Genomic DNA, 27,190 nt, shown 5'->3' on the forward strand with positions numbered 1-27,190 from the left:
TCATCTGAGGCATTATTAAAGTCAACATTACACAGTATAAATGTTACACATATAATTAAAAAAAACAAGAAAAATATTACACAGTATAAATATTACACAAATAATTATAGTACCTTCACACAAATACAAAACACAGAAACTTCTGGTACAAATTGATATTGTATAGTAAATTTAGCCAATTACAGACTTACTCAGGTATAGAAGCATATACAAACTGATCACATAAAGTGTAGTCATACCATATTATTTGCCTCTCTTAAAAATTTATCAGTTTCATAAATGCTGAGATCAAGAAGAAATTCTTTTAGTTTTTTTTTGAATTGTTGAATTGGAAGATTCCTGATATGTTGTGGTTTGGCATTAAAAAAATTTATGGACTTGTATAGGAAGCACTTTTGTGTAATTTTATAGTTACATTGGAAAGAATCTATGTCCTGTTTGTTTCTTGTGTTAGAATGTCGCATATCATACTGTTGATAACTGGAATAGTTTTCCTTAATATGCATTACACACTGTAGTATAAATATTGATGGTAGGGTCATAATTTGTAGTTTTTTAAAGCTTGGCCTACAGTGAGCTCTGGGTACCAAGCTACATATCAGTCTTCTTGCCTTCTTCTGTAGTTTGAAGACATTAGCTGCCTTGCTTTGATGTCCCCACTGTATTGTGCCGTAGAAAATGTGACTGTGTATTAAAGCAAAATAAACCACTTTAAATACTGGCACGTTTAGACAAAGACGAAGCTTCCTTAGAGCAAATATTTCTTTGCTAATGTTGCTTCCCCCATTTTCTATATGGCTGCCCCAGGGTAATTTTGAATCAATTGAGATTCCATGGATATTAACAGCATTTGAGCTCTGCTCTAATTCAGTGTTATTATTCCACGATACATACAGGTCTTGTACTTTTTATGGTTGACACAAAGGGAATTAGCTTTACACTAATTTTCAACTTTGAAAGTGCACTGGTCTGCTTCATATTTCACATTCTGTGCTGTTTCTGCAGCTATACATCTGCAAATAAGTAAGTCCTAGTTGACGGCCGCCCAACTATGTTACATGGTAAGTAAGATGAGAGATCTACATCCATTTACTGTAGAGATCTCTGGTTGTGAGATTAGCGATAGATACATGCGTCCTCTCCGGCATGCATTTTTATCTTTAGCGTTCTCCCGTTAGTTCTGTGCTTTTCGTTATCCTGGGGTAACATTCATTTCGCAACCCTTCCTGCAAACGTGTTGACATTTTGACGTCATACGCAATATCGACGACCGCATGATCGGCTATCGAGCTTTTTTACCATTCGATACGGGACTATCACAAGACTTTACTTACTCGTATCGGAGATTTACACAAACACATCTTTCTTGGAATGATTTATTACAATATTTGCTATGATTAAACGTCACATCATGATTTATCGACGGTTAATGCCATCATATAAGAGTGCTGTCTCAGGAGTGAGTTCTTATCGTCAATAGTTTACAAATAAAGCATGAAATATGTTTGTATTATAATTTGCAGTATTGCAGAATCACATTGCTCCTTCTCACAAATATTTGGCTTTTCACTTCCGAATATGTGTCGACTTCCGAGTGTGTGGTTAGGCAGGAACCTATGGGGACAGTTTAAATCGCTGCGAGTGAAAAGAGGGACAATAACATTCATATTCTTGCTTGTCACAAATTCTTCACTGTTTGTTTACGAATGTGTGGCGATTTCCTAGTGTGTGGCTCGGCGGGAACTTGTGAGTACGGCTTTAAATGCTGCGACTAAAACGAACTACAATAAAATTCGTGTTCTTTGCTCTGCAAATATTGGGCTCTTTATTTCCAAATATGTGGCGACTTCCGAGTGTATGGCTCGCCAGGAACCTAAGAGGACAGCTCAAATTGCTGCGAGTGAATCGAGGAGCAATAATATTCATATTCTTCACAACGTCGATAGCCGATCGCGCTGTCATTAATATTACGCTTGATGCCAAAATGACGTCACGTTTGGAAGATCTGTTATGAAACAAATGTTACCCATTACGTTGGAAAATAAATGTTAATTATGTACCTTAAAGTATAAGTACGATTATTGATATGGGATGATTTTCGAATCATACAGGGTGTTACAAAAAGGTACGGCCAAACTTTCAGGAAACATTCCTCACACACAAAGAAAGAAAATATGTTATGTGGATATGTGTCCGGAAACGCTTACTTTCCACGTTAGACCTCATTTTATTACTTCTCTTCAAATCACATTAATCATGGAATGGAAACACACAGCAACAGAACGTACCAGCGTGACTTCAAACACTTTGTTACAGGAAATGTTCAAAATGTCCTCCGTTAGCGAGGATACATACATCCACCCTTCGTCGCATGGAATCCCTGATGCGGTGATGCAGCCCTGGAGAATGGCGTATTGTATCAAAGCCGTCCACAATACGAGCACGAAGAGTCTCTACATTTGGTACCGGGGTTGCGTAGACAAGAGCTTTCAAATGCCCCCATAAATGAAAGTCAAGAGGGTTGAGGTCAGGAGAGCGTGGAGGCCACGGAATTGGTCCGCCTCTACCAATCCATCGGTCACCGAATCTGTTGTTGAGAAGCGTACGAACACTTCGACTGAAATGTGCAGGAGTTCCATCGTGCATGAACCACATGTTGTGTCGTACTTGTAAAGGCACATGTTCTAGCAGCACAGGTAGAGTATCCCGTATGAAATCATGATAACGTGCTCCATTGAGCGTAGGTGGAAGAATATGGGGCCCAATCAAGACATCACCAACAATGCCTGCCCAAACGTTCACAGAAAGTCTGTGTTGATGACGTTATTGCACAATTGCGTGCGGATTCTCGTCAGCCCACACATGTTGATTGTGAAAATTTACAATTTGATCACGTCGGAATGAAACCTCATCCGTAAAGAGAACATTTACACTGAAATGAGGATTGACACATTGTTGGATGAACCATTCGCAAAGTGTACCCTTGGAGGCCAATTAGCTGCTGATAGTGCCTGCACACGCTGTACATGGTACGGAAACAACTGGTTCTCTCGTAGCACTCTCCATACAGTGACGTAGTCAACGTTACCTTGTACAGCAGCAACTTCTCTGACGCTGACATTAGGGTTATCGTCAACTGCACGAAGAATTGCCTCGTCCATTGCAGGTGTCCTCATCGTTCTAGGTCTTCCCCATAAGCGAGTCATAGGCTGGAATGTTCCGTGCTCCCTAAGATGCCGATCAATTGCCTCGAACGTCTTCCTGTCGGGACACCTTCGTTCTGGAAATCCGTCTCGATACAAACGTACCGCGCCACGGCTATTGCCCCGTGCTAATCCATACATCAAATGGGCATCTGCCAACTGCGCATTTGTAAACATCGCACTGACTGCAAAACCACGTTCGTGATGAACACTAACCTGTTGATGCTACGTACTGATGTGCTTGATGCTAGTACTGTAGAGCAATGAGTCGCATGTCAACACAAGCACCGAAGTCAACATTACCTTCCTTCAATTGGGCCAACTGGCGGTGAATCGAGGAAATACAGTACATACTGACGAAACTAAAATGAGCTCTAACACGGAAATTAAGCCTTTCCGGACACATGTCCACATAACATCTTTTCTTTATTTGTGTGTGAGGAATGTTTCCTGAAAGTTTGGCCGTACCTTTTTTAAGAAGTTTCTTGCCTTCCAGCGAACGGTACTTCCGATAAACGGCTAAACTACGCATGGAGACAATGGATGACGACAACATACTATTTCATGCCATCATCGACAAGATAAACGAACTGTGCAACGTTATAAAGATTTTGGAGCTAGTTCTCTCGGCGATTCTAAACGTGAACGCTACGCAGTGCGACGAAAACGTCTCCACACCGTGGTACAGTGCACATTTTTGTAGAAGTGGGAGGCGATGTTAAGCCGAAATTACAAATTCCGTCGAAGCAGGTAAATTCTCCCGTGTTGCCCCGTATGTAATGAGGGACTCTACTACATAGTTACCGAGCGAGGTGGCGCAGTGGTTAGCACACTGGACTCGCATTCGGGAGGACGACGGTTCAATCCCGTCTCCAGCCATCCTGATTTAGGTTTTCCGTGATTTCCCTAAATCGCTTCAGGCAAATGCCGGGATGGTTCCTTTGAAAGGGCACGGCCGATTTCCTTCCCAATCCTTCCCTAACCCGAGCATGAGCTTCGTCTCTAATGATCTCGTTGTCGACGGGACGTTAAACATTAACAACCACCACTACTACATAGTTGTGAACGTAAGTGACATAGGAAGTCCCACACCTTGCTGCAATGAACTTTCCTGCTAAGACTGAAAATGTGGTCATGTCAGACTCAGGTACTGCAACGGTCAAAGCGACCTCGTCCGTGCTGCGTTCACAGTTCGAAACAACGAACTATTTGTACGACAGTTCGTCTGTGCCGCGCCTGCAGTTACGGGTTCCACAGTTTATGCCCATCCAGCCGCAAACTTTGTAACGGATCATTTCCGGGCCGAGGCGGTCGGTGAGTGCCGTTCGCTATAGTGAGTGCTATTGTGAGTGCCAGTCTGAAATGTCCGTGAGACTGTGGCTATTCTCCAGTCTGGAGATAAAGGGCGGGCTTCTCTTAATCCGTTTATAGGGTGATGGCCCGGACCGACTGGGTAGTCTCCCAGGGCGAATGCTTTTCCCACAGAACGGCTGGCGTTTCGTGTTACGCTTTAGGAACAAATTTCTGGAAGTGTCGGCATGCAATAGCATTTTACATATGAGAAGCTCGTTTCCAAAAGTACAAAATCCATTAAATGTAATTTAACAGGAGAGAAAAAAAGTTTTTTACAACCACAGCAGCATCAGAATACGTTTTGTAGCTTTGTTGTTATATTCAGGGAGACTTTGAGACACATTGCGCTAAGTATCTCTGTTAAATGTTTATTTGTTTGATTGTTATTACTGTGGTGTCACCGCCACACACCACACTTGCTAGGTGGTAGCCTTTAAATCGGCCGCGGTCCATTAGTATACGTCGGACCCGCGTGTCGCCACTGTCAGTGATAGCAGACCGAGCGCCACCACACGGCAGGTCAAGAGAGACGTACTAGCACTCGCCCAGTTGTACAGCCGACGTTCATAGCAATGGTTCACTGACCGATACGCTCTCATTTGCCGAGACAATAGTTAGCATAGCCTTCAGCTAAGTTATTTGCTACGACCTAGCAAGGCGCCGTATTCAATTGATATTTATTATATGAAGCATGTATCATCAAGAGCGATGTTCTACAATTATGGATTAAAGTTAAGTATTCCAGAAGCTACGTACTTTCCTTTATAGCATTCATTACGTATCCTGTTTCAGACCTCACGCCAGCCTGCGTGAGTTTAAGCGCGTGCCTTTCGGCTTCCTCTCATTGTGTCTAGGCTGTCTTGTCTAGACACAACAATTACATAAATAAAAATCGATACCTTTTGGCAGAAAACTGAGCTAAGTTTGGTAACTGCTGTTCTGGAGTTACGTTATATTACTACAAGCAGTAAAACGTACCGGACTGTATAATTTGAATTTTTTTACACTGCAGTTTCCACTCTTCATGCGTTATTTTGAAATGTTACTAACTTAAAGGTTTAGAAACACTGCAAAGAAAATTAGTGAGAATATTTTTATTTCACAAAATATTTTACTCGTTATTTTCACTTCCACACAACCTGAACAATGTAATAAATGGGAATACCTGGCACTTTCTGCAGTACTGTCATCGCCCTGAAGAACAATATTAAAGACCTACTGTACAACAAAATCTATGGGTGAGAAGGAGGTAAGCCACGGACATCTGTCATCCTTAAGGTGACTGACATCATCACAACATTCTTTTCCTGGGTGTATAGTACTTGACTTTCGTTCCTGCGTAAATTTAAAAAAATTGACATCATAAACACAAAAATAAACATGCTTTATAGAAACTGTGAGGGAACTCTTGAATCTCAGTAGGCTATAAACGTACAGCACTGCAAAGCCACTGTCATGTTCAAAACTAATTTGAGGCCTAGCACTAGCCTTTTTTGCTTGGTTATTTTGTTTCGCAACAATTTTATTTCATTTTTTCCGATCTACATACCCCTTTCCTTCGATTTCTGTTGCTGATTCACGGTATTCATCTGTTATATCAGACTCCCTAATTTAATTAAAAACTCACAATGAAAAAAAAAACCAGACGCGTCTTTACGACACACAATGTCATGCAAACAAATGTCGGCCATGTTGTGTGTGACCTCATTACCAAGAAGAACAACGACTGGCTGCCGGCATTTGGTACGTACTGGAAACGAAGTAAGACTAGATTTGGTACTCTTTGCTACTAATCGCAAGTCCTAAGGGGAAATATCAATGGGTATGACACGTTTTGGCACACACAAAAGTTCGTATTACATAAGTAATGGTTCTAAATGTTGCTGCCACCTGTTATCTCGTTTTTCAGGTTTTAGGGTTTCGTACCTTTCGAAATGAGCTTCTGATATGTACTCTGAGCGTTGGTAGGGAATGGCCAATCGCAGTGACTACTTTCTGCTCTGGAGGCTGAATGGCCGAAATGTTGGCATGTGAAAACAATGTCGTGGAGCTGTGAGCAGCTCGCGAAATAAAAGAGTCGGTCAGTGGCAATGGTAGGATGCAGGAGGGGAAGCGAGCGTTCTGGAGCGGAGATGGTGCGGAGTCATATTTTGGAAGTTCGCAGTCAAGGAGCACTGAGGTTGTTTCTGTAGATGTAGAAAGTTCAGAAGTGTTAGGAAGTGTATTCGCTTTCGCGCGCGCGGGAAACGTCTTAGACTATTGCTGGTTTTCGAGGTGAGGTTTGATGTTAGCGAGCGTACACGGACTGTTAAGTCCGAAGCGGCCTAATACAGCGTGGAGCAACGGCCTAGCTGGAAAAGTTTTCCGACGCACGAAGCGGATTTCCCATGGGATATTAGAAGAGGATAAACTGTGTATTATTTCAACAGAAATTTGAAGTACGCAGCGAGGCTGGCGACTTTTTATTTGGCTTTATAGCGAAGGTGTAGGAGGGCCTACAAATTATCCAGGTCCTCCAATAAGCTTTTGGGAGGAAGTCTAGGGAGCAATACATCGGGTGATTTGTCTCGCGCACCGCATGGCGCTAAGAATTCATATACTCTGGCCATAGACACGACAGGACTTCACTAGACGCTACAGGAGCTACTAGACGATTGTCGGGAAGGAACGTTTCAACTTGGTTCGCGGTAATAGGAAACATATTCTGTCAACAAAAGACGATCAACAACCAAGAAAAATTTTCTTTTGTACTTAGACAAGTGATGTACCAAGAGAAACGTTGTGACAAGGTCCCATCAGAGTTCTGGCACCATCTACGTAATTTAAGAAACAGCTCCCCAGTGTCCGGCGATTTGTTACTGCACCTTTGGCAACAAGAACTACCGACACAAGCACAAACAACGATGGCAGAACATGGCGATAACTAGCCCGACAAATTGCTGCAGGTCACAGACAGGATCCGCATAACGCTCAAGCCGCCTGCAAGAGCTAGCATGACAACAACGATGCAGTTTCCAGCCGAACACGATCTCTGTCTACCGAGCTCGTCCTAGGTGACAACATGGGACTGTGCAGCCGGCACGACACGACGCCCCCGAGCGATTCCTAGGAAGTACGCTCTAAGAAATAAGTAAATAAACACACTACTGGCCATTAAAATTGCTACACCACGAAGATGACGTGCTACAGACGTGAAATTTAACCGACAGGAAGAAGATGCTGTGATATGTAAATGATTAGCTTTTCAGACCATTCACACAAGGTTGGCGCCGGTGGCGACACCTACAACGTGGAGACATGAGGAAAGTTTCCAACCGATTCCTCATACACAAACAGCAGTTGACTGGCGCTGCCTGGTGAAAAGTTGTTGTGATGCCTCGTGTAAGGAGGAGAAATGCGTAGCCGCGCGGGATTAGCCGAGCGGTCCAGGCGCTGCAGTCATGGGCTGTGCGGTTGGTCCCGGCGGAGGTTCGAGTCCTCCCTCGGGCATGGTGTGTGTTTGTGCTTAGGATAATTTAGGTTAAGTAGTGTGTAGGCTTAGGGACTGATGACCTTAGCAGTTAAGTCCCATAAGATTACACACACATTTGAACATTTTTTTGAGAAATGCATACCATCACGTTTCCGACTTCGATAGAGGTGGGATTGTAGCCTATCGCGATTGCAGTTTATCGTATCACGACATTGGTGCTCGCGTTGGTCGAGATCCAATTACTGTTAGCAGAATATGGAATCGTTGGGTTCAGGAGGGTAATACGGAATGCCGTGCTGGATCCCAACGGCCTCATATCACTAGCAGTCGAGATGACAGGCATCTTATCCACATGGCTGTAACGGATCGTGCAGCCTCGTCTCGATCCCTGAGTCAACAGATGGGGACATTTGCAAGACAACAACCATCTGCACGAACAGTTCGACGACGTTTGCAGCAGCATGGACTATCAGCTAGGATAACATGGCTGCGGTTACCCTTGACGCTACATCATAGACAGGAGCGCCTGCGATGGTGTACTCAACGACGAGCCTGGGTGCACGAATGGCAAAACGTCAATTCTTCGAATGAATCGAGGTTCTGTTTACAGCATCATGATGGTCGCATCCGTGTTTGGCAATATCACCGTTAACGCACATTGGAAGCGTATATTCGTCATAGCCATACTGACATATCACCCGGCGTGATGGTATGGGGTGCCCCTGCCATTGGTTACACGTCTCGGTCACCTCTTGTTCGCATTGACGGCATTTTGAACAGTGGACGTTACATTTCAGATGTGTTACGACCCGTGGCTCTATCCTTCGTTCGATCCCTGCGAAACCCTACATTTCAGCAGGATAATGCACTACCGCATGTTGCAGGTCCTGTACGGGCCTTTCTGGACACAGAAAATGTTCGACTGCTGCCCTGGCCAGCACATTCTCCAGATCTCTCACTAATTGAAAACGTCTGGTCAATGGTGGCCGAGCAACTGGCTCGTCACGATACGGCAGTCACTACTCTTGATGAACTGCGGTATCGTGTTGAAGCTGCATGGGCAGCTGTACCTTACACGCCATCCAAGCTCTGTTTGACTCAATGCCCAGGCGTATCAAGGCCGTTATTACGGCCAGAGGTGGTTGTTGTGGGTACTGATTTCTCAGGATCTATGCACCCAAATTGCGTGAAAATGTAATCACATGTCAGTTCTAGTAAAATATATTTGTCCAATGAATACCCATTTATGATCTGCATTTCTTCTTGGTGTAGCAATTTTAATTGCCAGTAGTGTAAATAAAAGAACACAACGACCCACCACGAAGGAATTATCCGAATAGATCAGAAACCAGTAGATGTGATCTACTTGTACAGACTAATAAATTATTACAATTTCAGAAAAAATGGATAATTAATTCAAGAGAGAAAACTACACAAATTGAGCAAATCAATAACGTGCTGGTCCACCTCTGGCCCTTATCCAAGCAGTTATTCGGCTTGGCATGGATTAATAGAGTTGTTGAATGTCCTCCTGAAGGACATCGTGCCAAATTCTGTCCATCTGGCACGTTGTATCGTCACAATTCCAAGCTGGTTTGAGGGCCCTGCCAATAGTGCTCCAAACAGCTGGGTAGGGATCTGGCGATCTTGCTGGCCAAGGTAGAGTTTGGCAAGCACAAATACAAACAGTAGAAACTCTCACCATGTGAGGGCGTGCAATGTCTTGCTGATATCTAAGCGAGGGATGGCTTGCCATGGAGCTCAACAAAACGAGGCACAGAATATCGTCGACTCACTTCTGCGCTCCAAGGGTTCCGCAGATGACAACCAACCAAAGGGAACTTGCTATGAAAAGAAATGGCACCCAGAACACCACTCCTGGCTGTCAGGCCGTATGGTGGGCGATAGTCAGGTTGGTATCTCACCACGGTCTGGGGCGTCTCCAGACACGTCTTCGGCCTGGAATCTCATTGACTGGAATAAAATTGTCTTTAGTAATGAGACCTACTTCGAACAGAGCTCTGATGACCAGTGGAGACGCCACAGCGGTGGGATACCAAACCGATTGTCTCCCCCATACGGCCCAACAGGCAGGAGTAATGGTCTTGGGTGCCATTTCTTTTCATAGCAAGTTCCCTTTGGTTGTCATCTGCGGAACCTTACCGCACAGTGGTACGTCAACGGTAGTCCACGATTTATTGCTCTTCATGGCAAGCCATCCTGGGCTTACATTTAGGCAAGATAATGCCCGGCTGCAACATGTCATGAAAGGGCCCTCACACGCTCAATATTTACTTGCAGTACTGAGCACTGCGCAGTAATACTGACTGTTTGAGAACGGCAGTGGCGGTTTGCGTGATGTATTTTAGAAGACTGCAGAGGTTTAAAAATATTGTCACTCGTTCAATGCATTGCACAATATATTACAATGTGTAAGGTTGCTATTGCACAATACACGTCAGTTCCTGCCGAGGCCGAAGTAAGTTAAATGCACTCCGAGCAAATTTCCACAAAGAACTAAAAAAAAGTAAATGTTGAAAGATTAGAATGTGGTCAGAAAGATGTATATGAAAGGACCATGTGATATACTGAAGAAATGAAGCTGCTGATTATCAGAAAACATCAGATAACTTGTTGTCCACAACAGCAGAGGAAATTGAAGATCATGGTGTCATGGTAGTAAGCAGAAACGTTACTCTACTTGCAGAAATTCTCAGAACTGGCAGATAATATCAAATCAGGTGTCCAGTGAGCGTCGATAAATTTTGCAGCAGTTGTCACACCAGAGATCATGTAAGCTGTTAATCAGCATAACTGTTGTATTTTGTTCGACACAGTTTTACAATATGTAAATACACTACCAAAAAAAAAAAATGCAATACTTTCAAGGACTGTGTTCAGTGGCACCGGGGTGCAGCAGAAGTTTATGTGTGCTGAGGAGTTGTAGCGTTAGTGATTCATTTGTCACAGTCATTGGCGATGACATGGCGCTCAGAAGGTCCGTCCATTCACCGTCTGTTTTGACTCAACAGGCAGTAGCTATACTAAGTTTAGGGGTGAACTGTGTTTGCAATATTCATTCTAGGGTACAACCGTGCTTCAGTGATGAGTGCGCACTCCTGTCGAACAGCTACAATCATTTGAATGGGGTCGCATTGTGAGACTGTGGGAAGCTGGATGGATGTACTCACGGACTGCTGCACATGTAGGGCACAATCTATTGGAGGTGTGTCGCTGCTTTGAACAGTGGTCTGTGGAACATCCCCACACCTGTAGATCAGGATTCGGACGTCCGCGTAGTGCAGACACGTGTCAGGATCGACGCATTGTGTAAGCAGAGTTAGCCAACCAAATATCATCCAGAGACGGAATCTGGATCCACTGTGTCACCAGCGATCGCTAAGAGCCGCCTCGTTGCAACAGGATTAAGGTCACGTATGCCTCTGACTAGGCTACCTTCCACACCAGGACAAAGCCAAGTACGGCTAAGCTGGCGTCTTGAAAGAATTGACTGGAGAGTGGAAAGGCGCTCTGTTGTCTTCAGTGATGAGAGTAGGTTCTGTCTGTATGCGAGTGATGAACGTACTCGTCTGTGGCGCAGAGCAGACCTGGTAAGCTGCTTACTGAAGAGTGCACGAACCCACGACACACAGGTCTCATCTAGGCCCTCATTGTTTGTGTTTCTGGGGGGGGGGGGGGGGCACCAGTTACATCACGTGGGCCCGTTGGTGTTTCTGTTGGGCGAAGCAGTCAGTGCCCACTACACAGGCTGTTTCTTATACCTGTGCTACTCGCATACGTGCTCGTCGTTAAGGACAAATATCACCCTTCCCAGTAAGATCATCAGATCTCTCGCCAGTTTAAGACATATTGACTTGTTGAAGTGGAAAGTTATTCATTCTCCAGGGCCTGCGAGTACCATTGCTGAACTGCAACAAAAGGCACATGATGCCTGGGACAATCTATCGTCGTATGCCATACAGCATCTTTATGAATATTTGCATGTGAGAATTCATGCCTGGGTTGCTGACAGAGGATGATGCACTGTGTACTGATGTGACTGTTTGGGCATCCTTTAATGTGAAATATGTGTTTCATTTGGTCTGAATTTGTCATCATATACTCCTGGCAATGATGAACTTCCTGTCACCTCGCTCATCAATGAAATGACCTTGTCGTTGAGGGCGTTGCATTTTTTTTCTGGCAGTGTACATAGAAAACAGTGCACATACATCATAAATTATACGGTTAATTTGTAATTAGTTATCGTTGTGTTTTACGAATCTATGCTGCCATGAAGGCATTTCGCACTTGTTTCGCCAATGTGCAAATTTATGCTTCTCTTTTGCAAGGCAAGCAACTCAGTTGCAGCACACATCCACACCGTGGAGCGTCGACATGTTAACTACGAAGGGAGAATTCTAAAGCTGTGTTTTCTTAGGAGAAGGAATTATGCGCCATGCAAACAGAATAGGACATTTTGCATCGACAGGGACGCAGAACTTAAATACGAAGCGCATTTGTGCTTTCCCAGAAAATGAAAGCGCAAGACATTAACTGTTCAGTCCACAAGGGCAATCTGGGAAGAAAGTTGAAAACAAAAAATTGTTAACTTTAACCAAAGCACTAATACCAGGTGTCCCAGAAGTCTTTCCTTGATTACAAACTTTCTTAAGCCATAAAATATGACACATACACAAATAATTTTTATCTTGAATTGCATGTGACAAGTTCAAGTTTTTGTGTACGTTCGTACTTACTGTTACTTTGTTTGACACATGACCCAGTGACGTATCAACAGCGGAATCGGACACCATTTGTAGACAACATGTATCTACTCAAACCAGCAGAAAGCCCAATATATCTTCTTATATCAAGAGACACAGTCACCAAAAACAGCCCAGAGAAAGTTTCAGATGACATACCGTAGACAATTATCAGACGCTGAAAGCGTCAAGACGACATATGCGAAGTTAAAGGAAACAGAGAGTGTCTGCAATCTTCCTACAACGGCTAGCCCTGGACCTAGAGCGCAGAAAATTCAGACAGTGAGAGACGCCTTCGTGAAAAGTCCCAAGAAGTCAGATCGCAGAGCCTCACGTGAACTGCTGATTCCAAAGAGATCAGTGCACCACATCCTACCTAAACAACTACATTTCCGTGAGTACAAAGTTCAGATCATGCAGTCGCTCCAACCAACGGATTACCGTGCTCGTTATGTCTTTGGTGTTGGCATGCTGGCTGAAATTGAGGGAGATGATGACTATCTGAAACGTGTCCTTTTCTCAGAAGAGGCCACACTTCATTTAAACGATGTTGTCTAGTGACAACCTTCCTGGTTTGAGTACATGTTGTTTGCAAATGGTGTCCAATTGCGCTGTTGTTACGTCAATGGGCCCTATAACAAAAATAATAACAATATGTATGTATCTACACTAAAGTAGGATATGTCACATGGAATTCAAGATAAAAAGTATTTGTCTGTGTCATATTTTATTCTTATGAATGTTTGTAATCAGGGAAAATCTACTGGGACATTATACAGTATTGATGGATAGCCTGGGTTTGCTGACAGCTAGTCATATAATGAACCATGAAGACGAGGATTATTTGCCTCACAGTAACGTGAAGCGCAGAAAAACGGTCAGCAATACATTTTTGACTTTGCATCATTTAACAGTTAATCTTCCTGAGCAGTGCAGCCGGCCGTTGTGGCCGCATGGTTCTAGGCGCTTCATTCAGTCCGGTACCGCGCTGCTGCTACGGTCGCACGTTCGAATCCTGCCTCGGGCATGAATGTGTGTGATGTCCTTAGGTTAGTTAGGTTTTAGTAGTTCTAAGTCTAGGGGATTGATGCCCTCAGATGTTAAGTCCCATAGTGCTTAGAACCATTTGAACCATCAGCAGTGAAATGCACTTATAACTTTTCTGCACACATTGTAGCCATTTTGCAACAGGCTTCACCTCACTTGCATCAACTGCTTCAGTAAAATGCAAAGCACAACATATCACAGTTGTGCAGAAGTAGTTGCCCTGTGACACCCCACATAAGGCATTGGCATACTATGCGTTTCGTTCTGCCAGAAAAGAAAAGACCTCCACTTCTTTTTTTTTTTTTTGTCACTGTCGAGAGGACGTCACACTACCCTGGGCATGTTACGTACTATGTGGTGCAAAACTTCTGCTCCTAGGACAACACATTACTGATGTGTCCTGGAGGTACACAGAGGTGACAAACGTCATGGGATTCCTCCTAATATTATATCGCAACTCCTTCTGCCCAGTGTAGTGGGGCAACTCGATGGAAATGGAAATGAGCGTTTTGCGTCATTGGCCGGGAGGCCCCTTGCGGGGCAGGTCTGGCCGCCTTGGAGCACGTCTTATTACATTCGACGCCACATTGGGCGACCTGCGCGTCGGATGGGGATGAAATGATGATGAAGACAACACAACACCCAGTGCCAGAGCGGAGAAAATCTCCACCCCGACGAGAATCGAACCCGGGCCCATAGGATGCCAATCCGCCACGCTGACCACTCAGCTATCGGGGCGGACGGGGCAACTCGATGTGGCATGGACGCAACAAGTCGTTGGCAGTCCCCTGCAGCAATACTGAACCATGATGCCTCTATAGCTATCCATAATTGCGAAAGCATTGCTGGTGCATGAACTGACTTCTCGATTATGTCCCATTAGTGTTCTATTATGTCAGGTTATTTGGGTGGCCAAATCATTGGATCTAATTGTTCAGGATGTTCTTCAAACCAGTTGTGAACAATTGTGGCCCAGTGAAATAGCGCAATGTGGTACATAAATATTCCATTGTTGCTAGTGAACATGAAATCCATGGCTAGTTGCAAATGCTCTCCAAGTAGCTGATCATAACATTTCAGTCAATGATCGGTTCAGGTGGACCAGAGGACCCAGTGCATTCCACGTAAACACAGCCTGCACCGTTATGGAGCCAGTACCAGCTCGCACAACATTTAGTTGACACTTGGCTCCATGGTTTCACGGGGTCTGCATCACAATGGAGCCATACCATGAGCTCGCACCAACTGAAATCGTGACTCATCTGACGAGGCCACGGATTTCCAGTCATTTAGGGTCCAAACGATATGGTCAAGAGTCTAGGAGGGGCGGTGCAGGCGATGTCGTGCCGTTAACAAAGGTACTCACATTGGTCGCCTGCTGCCATAGCCCATTAACGGCAAATTTCGCCACTCTTTCATAATGGATACATTTGTCGTATGTCCCGCATTGATTTCTTCAGTTGCTTCATGCAGTGTTGCTTGTCTGTTACAATGACAATATGCAAACGCTGATGCTTTCAGTCGTTGTATGAAACCCATTGGCTACTGTGTTGTTCATGGTGAGAGGTAATGCTTGAAATTTTATGTTCTCGGCACGCTCTCGACACTGTGGATTATTGAACTGCCTAACGATTTACAAAATGGAATGTCCCCCAACTTCCACTTCCAAGTCTGTTAATTCCCCCATGTGGCCATGATCGTGACGGAAACCTTTCCACACGAATCACCTGAGTGTAATTGAGAGCTCCGGCAACACACTGCCCTTTTATACCTCGTGTACGCGATATTGCCGCTACCTGGATGAGTCCATATCGCTCTCCCATGACTTTTGTCACCTCAGTGGTATTTTTGTGCAGTACAGTCAGTTCCACAAGAACGTGCACACCATTCTCTGTACGAAATAAAAGACTATTATAAACATATGTGTACATGAAAATACATGTTATTACTAATTGCACAATTACCTAATAGTTAATCCAATCGCCGCCATTACCGATTATAGCTTGGAACCTAGTTGGTATATTTTCACGAGATATTCTCTGTAAAGATCTCCATATCGTCCTGAATTTATATGACAGCTGCTACAAAGTATACTGTATACTGGCCTACTTTTTAAGCTTCATCTTAACATACGAACAATCCATCATGGACACCCTATAGTTTTCATGCTGTACAGAGACTGCTGCAATGTTTCGGATCATTATCCTCTTGAAGCACCCAGTTTGCATCGTTGAAAATAGCTTCATAACGGACCTCAGAAGCCATTTTTTGATAAATATTGCACATATTTTCAGCATTTAAATAGGTTGTTCAAATGTCTCTGAGCACTATGGGACTTAACATCATAGGTCATCAGTCCCCTAGAACTTAGAACTAGTTAAACCTAACTAACCTAAGGACATCACACACATCCATGCCCGAGGCAGGATTCGAACCTGCGGCCGTAGCAGTCCCACGGTTCCGGACTGCAGCGCCTAGAACCGCACGGTAAATTAGTTGTAAATAACTGCAAATATCCAAAAGTGCAGTTGACAAAATGAAACATTCATCTCTCATACTGCTTAACTATATACTGTGCAAAAGCACATTGGCTACAGATTCGAGACCACTACCAGAGATGTCTCTGCAGACGTTACATTTAAAATAACGACGTACACTTTCTTAGCCGCGCGGGATTAGCCGAGCGGTCTAAGGTGCTGCAGTTGTGGACTGTGCGGCTGGTCCCGGCGGAGGTTCGAGTCCTCCCTCGGGCGTGGGTGTGTGTGTTTGTCCTTAGGATAATTTAGGTTAAGTAGTGTGTAAGCATAGGGACTGATGCCCTTAACATTTAAGTCCCATAAGATTTCACATACATTTCTACATTTTTTCTACACTTTCTTGTGGAACTGACTGTATATTGACACGAGGGTGTGGAGCCCTCTTTAGGCCCTTCGTCTCGCCTCCCGCGCTGAAATGTAAGTTGAAGAAAATTACGAGTAAAATTTAGACGGTCAAGTGTGTGTCACCTGGAGCGCGCGGTCGTCGATGCGCTGCAGCAGGTTGCGCGAGAGGTCGAGCCGCTGCAGCGCGGGCAGGGCGGCGAGCGCGGCGGCGGGCACGGCGTCGAGCCGGTTGTCGGGCAGGCCGAGCGCCTGCAGCGGGCCCGCCAGCCCGGCGAAGGCGCGCGCCGACACGCGCCGCAGCGCGCCCGACGACACGACCAGCCCGTGCAGCAGCACGCCCGACAGCGGCGGCGCGTCCAGCGCGGGCAGCCCGCGCGCAGACACCTCCAGCAGCGACACGGCGCGCGGCGGCGACAGCCCGCGCAGCGCAGAGCCCACGGCCCGCAGCGCGCCCGCGCCGCCCGCGCACCGCAGCGTGTGCGGCAGGTCGCACGCGCACGCCACGCCGCCGCCCACCGCCGGGCACCGCCACGACTGCGCCTCCAGCTCCGGGGGAGGCGAAGGCGAAGGCGAAGGAGAGGGCGCGGCCGCCACCGCTGCCGCCAACAGCCACAGCCAGCGCATCCTGCAACACCGCACACACTGCCGATTGAGATCGTGTCCAGGCATCTTGCAGATATGGTCGAATAGTAGCTCAACCTAAAGGTTGCCCAAAGGAATGAGCACTGCGGCGACTACGGCTGTTACGAAGTACTGTACATGAAATGAAATTACACTTGCGAGTATGAATAAGCACCAGCTGTATAATGGAATTCCAACAATGAAAATTTGTACTGAACCAGGACTCAAACCCGCTTATCGTGAGCGGTTGTCTTACCATTACACTATCCGAGCACTACTATATCAACCCTTGAGCGGTCCCGCCTATGTATAAAGTGCTCCAACCACAAATAACATTGACTTGTAGCGTTCCATTGTTGCGTTATAACTATGAGCCCATTCTTATTACTGTTCTAGCATAAAGTCAAGCGCTGGCACTCCAGTCGGGAACTTTAGAGAAGAGAGCGCCACTTTCGCCTGGTCACAGCCAGTTCTACGAGCTCTACAGAGGCGTCAAGACCAACGACCTGGATAGAAGCATCCACTGTATTACTACACTTATTTTGGAATTGTTATACTTAAGGACATTGATTATATTGCATGTCACAGTCTGTACACTGTGGACACTCCCACAGCCCCCCTGATGCACAATACACAGTATGCTGACGACACAGTCATTTACACTCTAAATGCGAATAAGGACTGGTCATTCATAGGCTACAAAGGGTTTTAGGTAACAGAGAAACCTGGGCCCATTGCTGGCGCATCACCATCAACCCTAAAAAGACACAAACTATGCTGCTCACCTGGAGGCTTGGGAGACATAGACCGCCTCAACACCCCCCCACCCCCCCTTCACCAGCACCTACATGGATCCCGACTCCCCTGGCTCTGATCCACGAAGTATCTCGGCATAGCCTTGGACTTGAGACTAATGTGGACAGGCCACATAGACGAGGTCCACAGGAAGGTCTGCGCCAGAATGTCCATCCCATACCCAGTCCTCAACACAACCAGCTCCCTTCCCTGCTTTGTAGGAGTAAATGTCCACCAGGCACTCATACACCCAGTAATGGAATACGCATGCCCTGTCTGGGGATACGCGTCAAAGCAGCACCTGGACAAACTCCAGAGGCTGCAGAACCGCGCCCTCAGGAGGGCACTGCATCTACCAGTGGGATTCCTCATCGACGTTCTGCACACTGCTGCAGAAACCAACCTCCTCAAAGAAAGATTCCAAGATCTCGCAGGGACTTTCTACGAGAACTCTTCCAGATCTGGAAATAACCTCATCCACTTCCTAGGTCGGTATGACATGTCCCGTGATAAGCACAAACGCCCTATGACGATCTTTGACGACTAAGTCTTAGAGAAAAATCCCAAAATCTCCAAATCCTAATACCAATCATTAATCCTTAAAATACCCAACATCTCTCTAGCCTCAGGCAAGTACATGACACCATCAGAACACCATCACAATACAAAGACAGTCAAAACTATCCAAGAAACACACACACACACACACACACAACATGTGTTGTGGAGTAAAAGCCAACAGGCTATAAACTCCTCCATACACTTCCCCAAAGAGGGGGGATAAAAGGTGAGATGGTGTGTGTGTGTGTGAGAGAGAGAGAGAGAGAGAGAGAGAGAGAGCATGTCACCCTTTGCTTGCGACACATCTATGTATTTCTCAAGTTAGATATTGTCATTGATCAATTTCGTAATAAAACTCTTTAATACGATTTGCTTGAATTGTCTAGCGATCCGAGAAGCCAATTTCCTAGACACTCCATCTTTGATAACTAGGCAGGATACAACAATTCTTTCATTAGTGGTTCCGCTAACACGGTGATAAATCGTGTTGTCATACGTCCATGTAAGCAGTAGCAAAAGGTGCAAATGGCTCTGAGCACTATGGGACTTAACGTCTGAGGTCATCAGTCCCCTAGAACTTAGAACTACTTAAACCTAACTAACCTAAGGACATCACACACATCCATGCCCCAGGCAGGATTCGAACCTGCGACCGTAGCGGTCACGCGGTTCCAGACTGAAGCGCCTAGAACCGCACGGTCACACCGGCCGGCTAAGAAGTAGCAATATAAAATAAACAGCAAGCTAGGTGAGAAAAAATTGACGCTCATGGACGAAAATGACCCAGATTCCCAACTAGCAGCACAGTCCCATAATGAGGCAGTTGTCTACGACGTAATGAGTGATCGAATAAGCGGTTAGCTGGGATCTGACGCAAATGCAATGTTTAATTCTTAAAGTGGGTCAAACAGTTGTGTCCGGCAACTGTGTGATATAATAAATGTTTATTTTATTACTGTTTAGTGGAACAATGATTTAGCTCCATATAATATAAGTTTATTTTACTGTTGCTTAATTAGACTAAGAGTTGGTTGGTTAATGGTTTATTTGGGGGGTGGGGGGAGGAACCAAATAGCGAGATCATTGGTCCCAACGGATTAGGGAAGAATGGGGAAAGAAGTCGGCCATGGCCTTTCAAAGGAACCATCTCGGCAATTGCCTGAAGCGATTTAGGGAAATCACGGAAAGCCCAAATCAGGATGGCCGGATGTGGGTTTGAACCGTCGTCCTCCTGAATGCGAGCCCACTGTGTTAACCACTGAGCCCCTCGCTCGATAAACTAAGAGTAAACTATGGTTTTGCTCATACATGTTTACCTTGGCAACATAAAGACAGCTTTCTTTACACGTGTACAAAGTACGCCACGTGCCCGCTCGTGTTATAAAATATGGCGCGCCCACTTGAGGTTTAGCCGGCCGGAGTGGCCGAGCGGTTAAAGGCGCTACAGTCTGGAACCGCACGACCGCTACGGTCGCAGGTTCGAATCCTGCCTCGGGCATGGATATGTGTGATGTCCTTAGGTTAGTTAGGTTTAAGTAGTTCTAAGTTCTAGGGGACTTATGACCACGGCAGTTGAGTCCCATAGTGCTCAGAGCCATTTTTGAACTTGAGGTTTAACTCGGTTTTTTGTCGATTTGTCGATCTTTTCAGTGCAGGTGGGGGTGAGATGAAAAAGTTTGGTAGTGATTGACATCTAGGCTGCCCTGTGAGGCTGACACGTTGGGTGTGTAGTATCAGAATGTGCTGCAGTGGGTAAATGCGTGGACAAGCAGAGAGAGTAGGAGAAGGAGATGTATAGTGAAAGGTGGTGGAGAGAAAGGGGGGAGGAGACCATGGACAGAGACATGGGGAGGACGCGATAGATGAAGACAGGAGGTAGGATGATATGGACAGAGAGACTGGAGAAGTGCATAATATATGTGACAGGACAAGTACAAGGACGAAACTGCAAGCATAATACTAATACTGAAATAAAATCTTATATGACACCATGTACAACTAACTTTGACTTCTTTAGTTCATTTTTTAGAAAATAACACACAGTTGACATTAATAGTAGGCAGGATTATGTTGTTCTAATTCAGTTATGATCAGCTGAAAGGACGCTATAATAAAGATGAAAAGTAACATATGTCTCCTTTAACATGTGTCTCTTTTAAAATATCATCAAAATGTTGAAAATCAATCGTTTACGAAATTTGAAACACATAAGTCAAAAAAGCAGAAAACGATTACTAAAATAAAAATAAATTTTTAACACAATACATTTCTAAATCGGTCTAGAAATTATAAAATAATTTATCCTAGGCGGAATTCATATACCAAGCGCCATACAGACAGTTCTGAAAATCTGACCTTGTGAATTTTTAATAGTCATTAAAATGAAGCTGCGTGGCAGATTAAAACTGTGCACTTGACCGTTACTCGAACTCGGGACCTTTTCCTTTCGCAGGGAAATGCTCTATCGACTGAATTACCCACACATGATTCACGACCCGTCCTCACAGTATTACTTCCGCCAGTAGCTAATCTCCTACTTTCCAAACTTCACAGAAACTCTTCTGTGAAACTCACAGGACTGGCGTTCCTCAAAGAGAGAATACTGCAAAGACATGGCTTAGCTACAACCTGGAGGAAGTCCCCGGAATGAAATTTTCACTCTGCTGCAGAGAAGTGCATTGGTATGAAAGGTCCTGGCAGGAAGGTCAGTTGGTAGAGCACGTGCCTGCAAAAGGCAAAAGTCCTGAGTTCGAGCCTCGGTCCAACTCACAGTTTTAACCTGCCAGGAAGTTTCATGTTAGTGCACACTCCGTTGCAGAGAGGAAATTTCATTCTAGCCATGCAAATAATTGTAAGATTAATAGCGTAAAACGTGAGGCATATGCAATGCATAATTGATGCATAAATGATTTACCTTCTGTTATCTACTGCTTTTCTTTTTTGTTATTTCATCCCCCTCGCCCCATATAGCTACCAGCAGTCTAACGTCCCGGTGTTCAACCAAGTTCTTGAAAATATACATGCACACAGTTCCAGTTGCCGACCAGTTATCAACGAATTGCCGTCAGCAGTCATCGGACAGCCAACGCCAAGTGTCGCAGTGTTTATTATCTGAGGCTGAATTTCTATTCTGTCATCGACTAGAGACCAGTCTGAACAGCTGTCAGATTAGTTAGCATTGTACACTGAGTTAGGCTGGTTCAGTGTTTAGAATTTTGAAACAAAATGTCGTACATACTTTAAAATTGACGCGTTTCGTGCTAGTGACGCATCTTCAGAGTTTCTGTAATAGGTGTAACAGAGTCTGCCTTTTTATTGAAAACTGAATTACCGTTGCTGAACCAGTCCAGAAATAGACCGGAGAAACTTATTCAGTGCTCAGAACTTTTACATTAGTGCCACAGCTTCTCACGATACTGAAATTGAGTATTTATTTGTGTACATATTATTTTAATAACTGATCATTATTTGTTACTCATTGCGCTGCCAACGTTGTTTGTCTTATAGTGTGACATTGCCTGTGGCCAGACAGTTGCAGCGTTTAAGCACGCCACCTCAATACAACAACTGATTCCTGTGATAGAGGGTTCGTTTGCTGCTACTTTTATGTCGGGCATCAAACTTATTTCGTGAAAACAACAGGAGGATGGAGTGCAGCTCACGCCAATTTGATGTTTGTTGCATGCCGTCTTATTGGTGTTGCATTTTTAACACCCGGCGGCGTACATACCGATGAAGTTTGTTGGCTCCAACCAGATGGTGCAATTGTAAGAAACTAAGGGGGGGGGGGGGGAGGGGGCAGCTGGGTCAAATTCTCGTCCTGCCATTTAGATTTACGTTTCTCGTGGTTTCTCTACGTAGTGGAGCTAATGGAATGATCCCTCTGTCAAGGACACACCAATTTCCTTCACCAGTCAGAGTGTGCCGATTATCCCACTTTTCGGATTATGATTTATCATATCGTGTGGAAAAATATACACTGTTATAGCGATGCAAGCCAGTAGAAAATACGGGCTACCCTCTTCACAAGTGACGAACGGTCGTCCCATGTGGACCGGGAGTGTGTGGAAAAGCAATGCGATGCGAGTAGAGTAAACTATCTTAAAAGCGACAACAGATCATAGGAAATCGCGCATAGGTTTGGCGTCAAGTTGCATTAAGTCCAGTATTAATATTTAATGTTTAACTGATTAAGAAATCAATCTGACCATGCTGAGGATTTTCCCCATACTGATATCTATGTAAATACAATTTCAGTTATTAAAAACTGACTCGCAAAAGTCAACAAGACAATCAACTTAATGTTACGAACGTTCGCGGACACACGAGACATATCGGGAAAGTGCAGTCTGAGTAAGCAGGCGGGAAATATACTGAAGCGCCAAAGAAACTCGTATGGGCATGCATAGTCAAATACAGAGATACGTAAACAGGCAGAATAAGGCGCTGCGGTCGGCAACGCCTATATAAGGCAATAAGTGTGTGGCGCAGTTGTTAGATCGGTTACTGCCGCTACAGTGGTAGGTTATGAAGAGTTAAGTGAGTTTGAACGTAGTGTTATAGTCGGCGGTCGAGCGATGGGACACAGAATCTCCGAAGTAGCGATGGAGAGGGGATTTTCCCATACGACCATTTCACGAGTATACCGTGAATATCAGGAATCCAGTAAGACATCAAATCTCCGACATTACTGCGGCCGGGAAAAGATCCTGCAAGAACGGGACGTATCACGACTGAAGAGAATCGTTCAACGTAATAGAAGTGCAACACTTGCGCAAAAGTGCTGAGGCTTTCAATGCTGGGTCATCAACAAGTGTCAGCGTGCGAACCTTTCAACGAATCATCATCGATATGGGATTTCGGAGCCGAAGGCCCTCTCGTGTACTCTTGATGATTGCACGACACAAAGCTTTCGCCTAGCCAGGGCCTGCCAACACCGACATTGGACTGTTGACGACTGGAAACATGTTGCCTGGTTGGAAGAGTCTCGTTTCAAATTATATCGAGTGGATGGACGTGTACGGGGATGGAGACGTCATAAATCCGTGGACCCTGCACGTCAGCAGGGGATTGTTCAAGCTGGTGGAGGCTTTTTAATGATGTGGGACGTGTGCAGTTGGAGTGATATGGGACCTCTGATACGTCTAGATACGACTCTGACAGGTGAGACGTACGTACCTCTACATCTACGTGATTACTCTACTATTCACAATAAAGTGCCTGGAAGAGGGTTCAATGAACCACCTAAATTTTTCTGTGCGAGCCCTGATTTCTCTTATTTTATCGTGATGATCATTTCTCCCTATGTAGGTGGGTACCAACTGAATGTTTTCGCAATCGGATGAGAAAACGTAAGCAGCCTGTATGATCGCCTGCATCCATTCACGTTCATTATGCATTCCGACGGACTTGGGCGAGTCCAGCAGGACAATGCGACACACCACACGTGCTACAGAGTGGCTTCAAGAACACTCTTCTGAGTTTAAACACTTCTGCTGGCCGCCAAACTCCCCCGACATGAACATTATTGAGTTTGTCTGGGAAGCCTTGCAACGTGCTGTTCAGAAGAGATCTCCAACCCATCGTACTCTTACGGATTTATGGACAGCCCTGCAAGATTCATGGTGACAGTTCCCTCCAGCACAACTTCAGGCGTTAGTCGAATCCATGCCACGTCGTGTTGAGGCAATTCTGAGTGCTCGCCGGGGCCCTACACGACTTTAGGCTGGTGTACCAGTTTCTTCGGCTCCTCAGTGTATTACGTAAAGTTGTGACCATGAGCCTATCCATACCTCGCTGAGTAACTATTGACTTAAGCAACTTATAAAATGAACTTGCCTTAGACAGCGCAAACCGCACTAGTAAAAAAGTAAACTCTGAATGTACGTAACCGCAATAGTCAATTATAAAATCGGAAGCCTGAAAAGGTACGTAAATTTTTATGAAAATTCTTTCTAAAAAAGATAACTACTAGAAAATACTTTCCGTATCTATGGGCACGGAGAACGTAAACCGGAGTTACACTCGCCAGACCATGGAGAGAATCTGTATGTGGAAAGGCTTGCGGTGAACTCCAAGTTATGTTCTTCGTTCCCACAGATACGCAAAGTCCGTTCTAGTAATTATCTATTTTAGAAGGAATTTTTATAAAAATTTATTTGTTATTTTAGGCTTCCCGTTTTATTTATATTTGATGATGGTGGTTAGGCCCCATTCAATGTTTACTTTTAGAGTAGTGGGGTTAACGCTGTCTATGGCAAGTTCTTTTTATAAACTACATAAGTCAATAGCTACTTATCAGGGTTTGGATGGCTTATAGTCACACATGAGTTACTGTTAATTTACAGAAATTTTGGAGATGCGCCACTAACGCGAAACGCTTCAATTTTAAAGGAAATGCGTGTAACAGAGACTGCCTTTTTATTGCAAACTGGAGTACCATTCCACAATCAGGCCAGAAAGGGAGTGGTGAAACTTATTCAGTGTTCAGAAATTTAACATCAGTGCCACACCTTCTTTTGATACTGAAGTTGAGTATTTCTTTGAGTACGTTATTATTTCAATAGCTGATTGTTATTTGTTATTCACTGCGTTGCCAACGTTGTTTATCTTATAGCCTGGCACCGCCTGTGGCCAGACCGTTGCGGAGTGTAAGCACGCCACCTCAATGCAACAGTTGATTCATGTGGTACAGGCTTCGTTTCCTGCTAATTTTATCTTGAGCGTCAAACTTATGTGGTGAACACATCACAAGCATGAAGTACAACTCACGCCAGTCTGATGTTCGTCGCATGCTGTCGTATCGGTATTGCTCTTTTAACGCCCAGCGGCATACATACAGATGAAGTTTATAGGCTCCAGCCAGGTGGTGCAATTGTAAGAATCTCAGCTCGCACTGGGAAGGGGGGGGGCAGGGGGGGGGGGGCAGCTGGTCAAATTTAGAATTACGTTTCTCGTGGTTTCTCCTCGTAGAAGAGATACTGGAATGGTTTATCTGTAAAGGACACACCAATTTCCTTCACCAGAGTGTACCGTTTATTCCGCTTTGTGAACTATGATTTATCATGTCGTGTGGAAATATATACACTACTGTAGTGGGGCAATACAGTAGAAATTATCTCTTCACAAGTGACGGACGATCATGCCATGTGGACCAGGAGTATGGAAAGGCGGTGCGAGTAGGGAAAGCTGTCCTTAAGCGACCACAGATCATAGGAAATCGCGCATCATATTTGACGTCAAGTTGCATAATGTCCATTATTGACATTTAATGTGTAACTGATTAACAAATCAATCTGACAATGCTGAAGACTTAACCCACACTGCTGTCGATATAGATACAATTTCAGTTATCAAGAAAATCACCTTAGTGTTACGAACGTTGGCGGACACTAGAGACCTATCAAATGCGCGTGCTGCTTAAGCAGGGGGAAGAACACACATCAAAAAAAGTTTTGCATTACACCGGTTCCCAGAACTCCTGAAGATAGACATTGACTGTGGATATTGTAGACACAGTCCCTTTGACTGTTCAGAGACGTCACTTAACCGCCCAGAGATGTAAATAACCATGCATGAGCAACGCCTATTAGACGGAGGGGGTCCGACAGCCGATCAGTTCCAATCATTCCACCAGGAAGAAGGTACACGGCTCGTGTTGTCTGCAGTTCAGTCATGCCTAGACGGTCAATACCGCGGTTCGATCGCGTTCGCATTGTTACTTTATGCCAGGACGGGCTCTCACCAAGTGAAGTGTCCACGTGTCTCGGAGTGAATCAAAGCGAAATTGTTCGGACATGGAGAAGATACAGAGAGACAGGAACTGTTGATGGCATGCTTCACTCAGGCCGCCCGAGGGCTACTACTGCAGTGGATAATCGCTACCTACGGATTAGGGCTCGGAGGAACCCTGACAGCAACGCCACCATGTTGAATAATGCTTTTCGTGCAGCCACAGAACGTCGGGTTATGACTCAAACTTTGCGCAATGGGCTGCGCAACTTCACTCCCGACGTCCATGGGGAGATCAGTCTTTGAAACCACGACACCAAGCAGCGCGATACAGATGGGCCCAACAACATGCCGAATGGACCGCTCGGGACTGGCATCACGTTCTCTTCACTGATGAGTGTCGCATATGCCTTCAACCAGATAATGGTCGGAGACGTGTTTGGAGGCAACTCGGCAGCCTGAACGCCTTAGACACATTGTCCAGAGAGTGCAGCAAGGTGCAGATTCCCTGCTTTTTCGGGGTGGCATTATGTGGGCCGACGTACGCTGCTAGTCGTCATGGAAGGCGCCGTGAGTGCTGTACGATACATGAATTCCATCCTCCGACCCATAGTCCAACCATATCGGCAGCGTATTGGCGTGGCATTCGTCTTCATGGACAACAATTCGCGCCTTCATAGTGCACATCTTGTGAATGACTTCTTTCAGGATAGCGACATCGCTCGACTAGAGTGGCCAGCATGTTCTCCAGACTTGAAC

At 45.1% G+C, this 27,190-nt stretch overlaps 1 protein-coding gene and 1 long non-coding RNA gene across 2 annotated transcripts in view; both read right to left on the reverse strand.

Moving 5' to 3' along the window:
• The window catches only part of LOC126484119 (protein artichoke-like), a gene marked incomplete at its 5' end in the record, with an annotated part of 64,009 nt that extends 46,788 nt beyond the window's left edge, over positions 1 to 17,221 (reverse strand). Inside the window, one exon of the mRNA XM_050107503.1 lies at positions 16,847 to 17,221. Coding sequence (XP_049963460.1) covers positions 16,847 to 17,221 — 375 coding nt within the window. The remainder of the gene's footprint in view (positions 1 to 16,846) is intronic.
• A 1-nt stretch (position 17,222) lies between these two features.
• Positions 17,223 to 27,190, reverse strand: part of LOC126484120 (uncharacterized) — a 293,517-nt gene continuing 283,549 nt past the window's right edge. Inside the window, exon 4 of the long non-coding RNA XR_007587811.1 lies at positions 17,223 to 17,348. This is a non-coding gene — a long non-coding RNA (uncharacterized LOC126484120). The remainder of the gene's footprint in view (positions 17,349 to 27,190) is intronic.

The sequence above is a fragment of the Schistocerca serialis genome, chromosome 6 (genome assembly GCF_023864345.2).
Source record: "Schistocerca serialis cubense isolate TAMUIC-IGC-003099 chromosome 6, iqSchSeri2.2, whole genome shotgun sequence".
Classification (NCBI taxonomy): Eukaryota; Metazoa; Arthropoda; class Insecta; order Orthoptera; family Acrididae; genus Schistocerca; species Schistocerca serialis.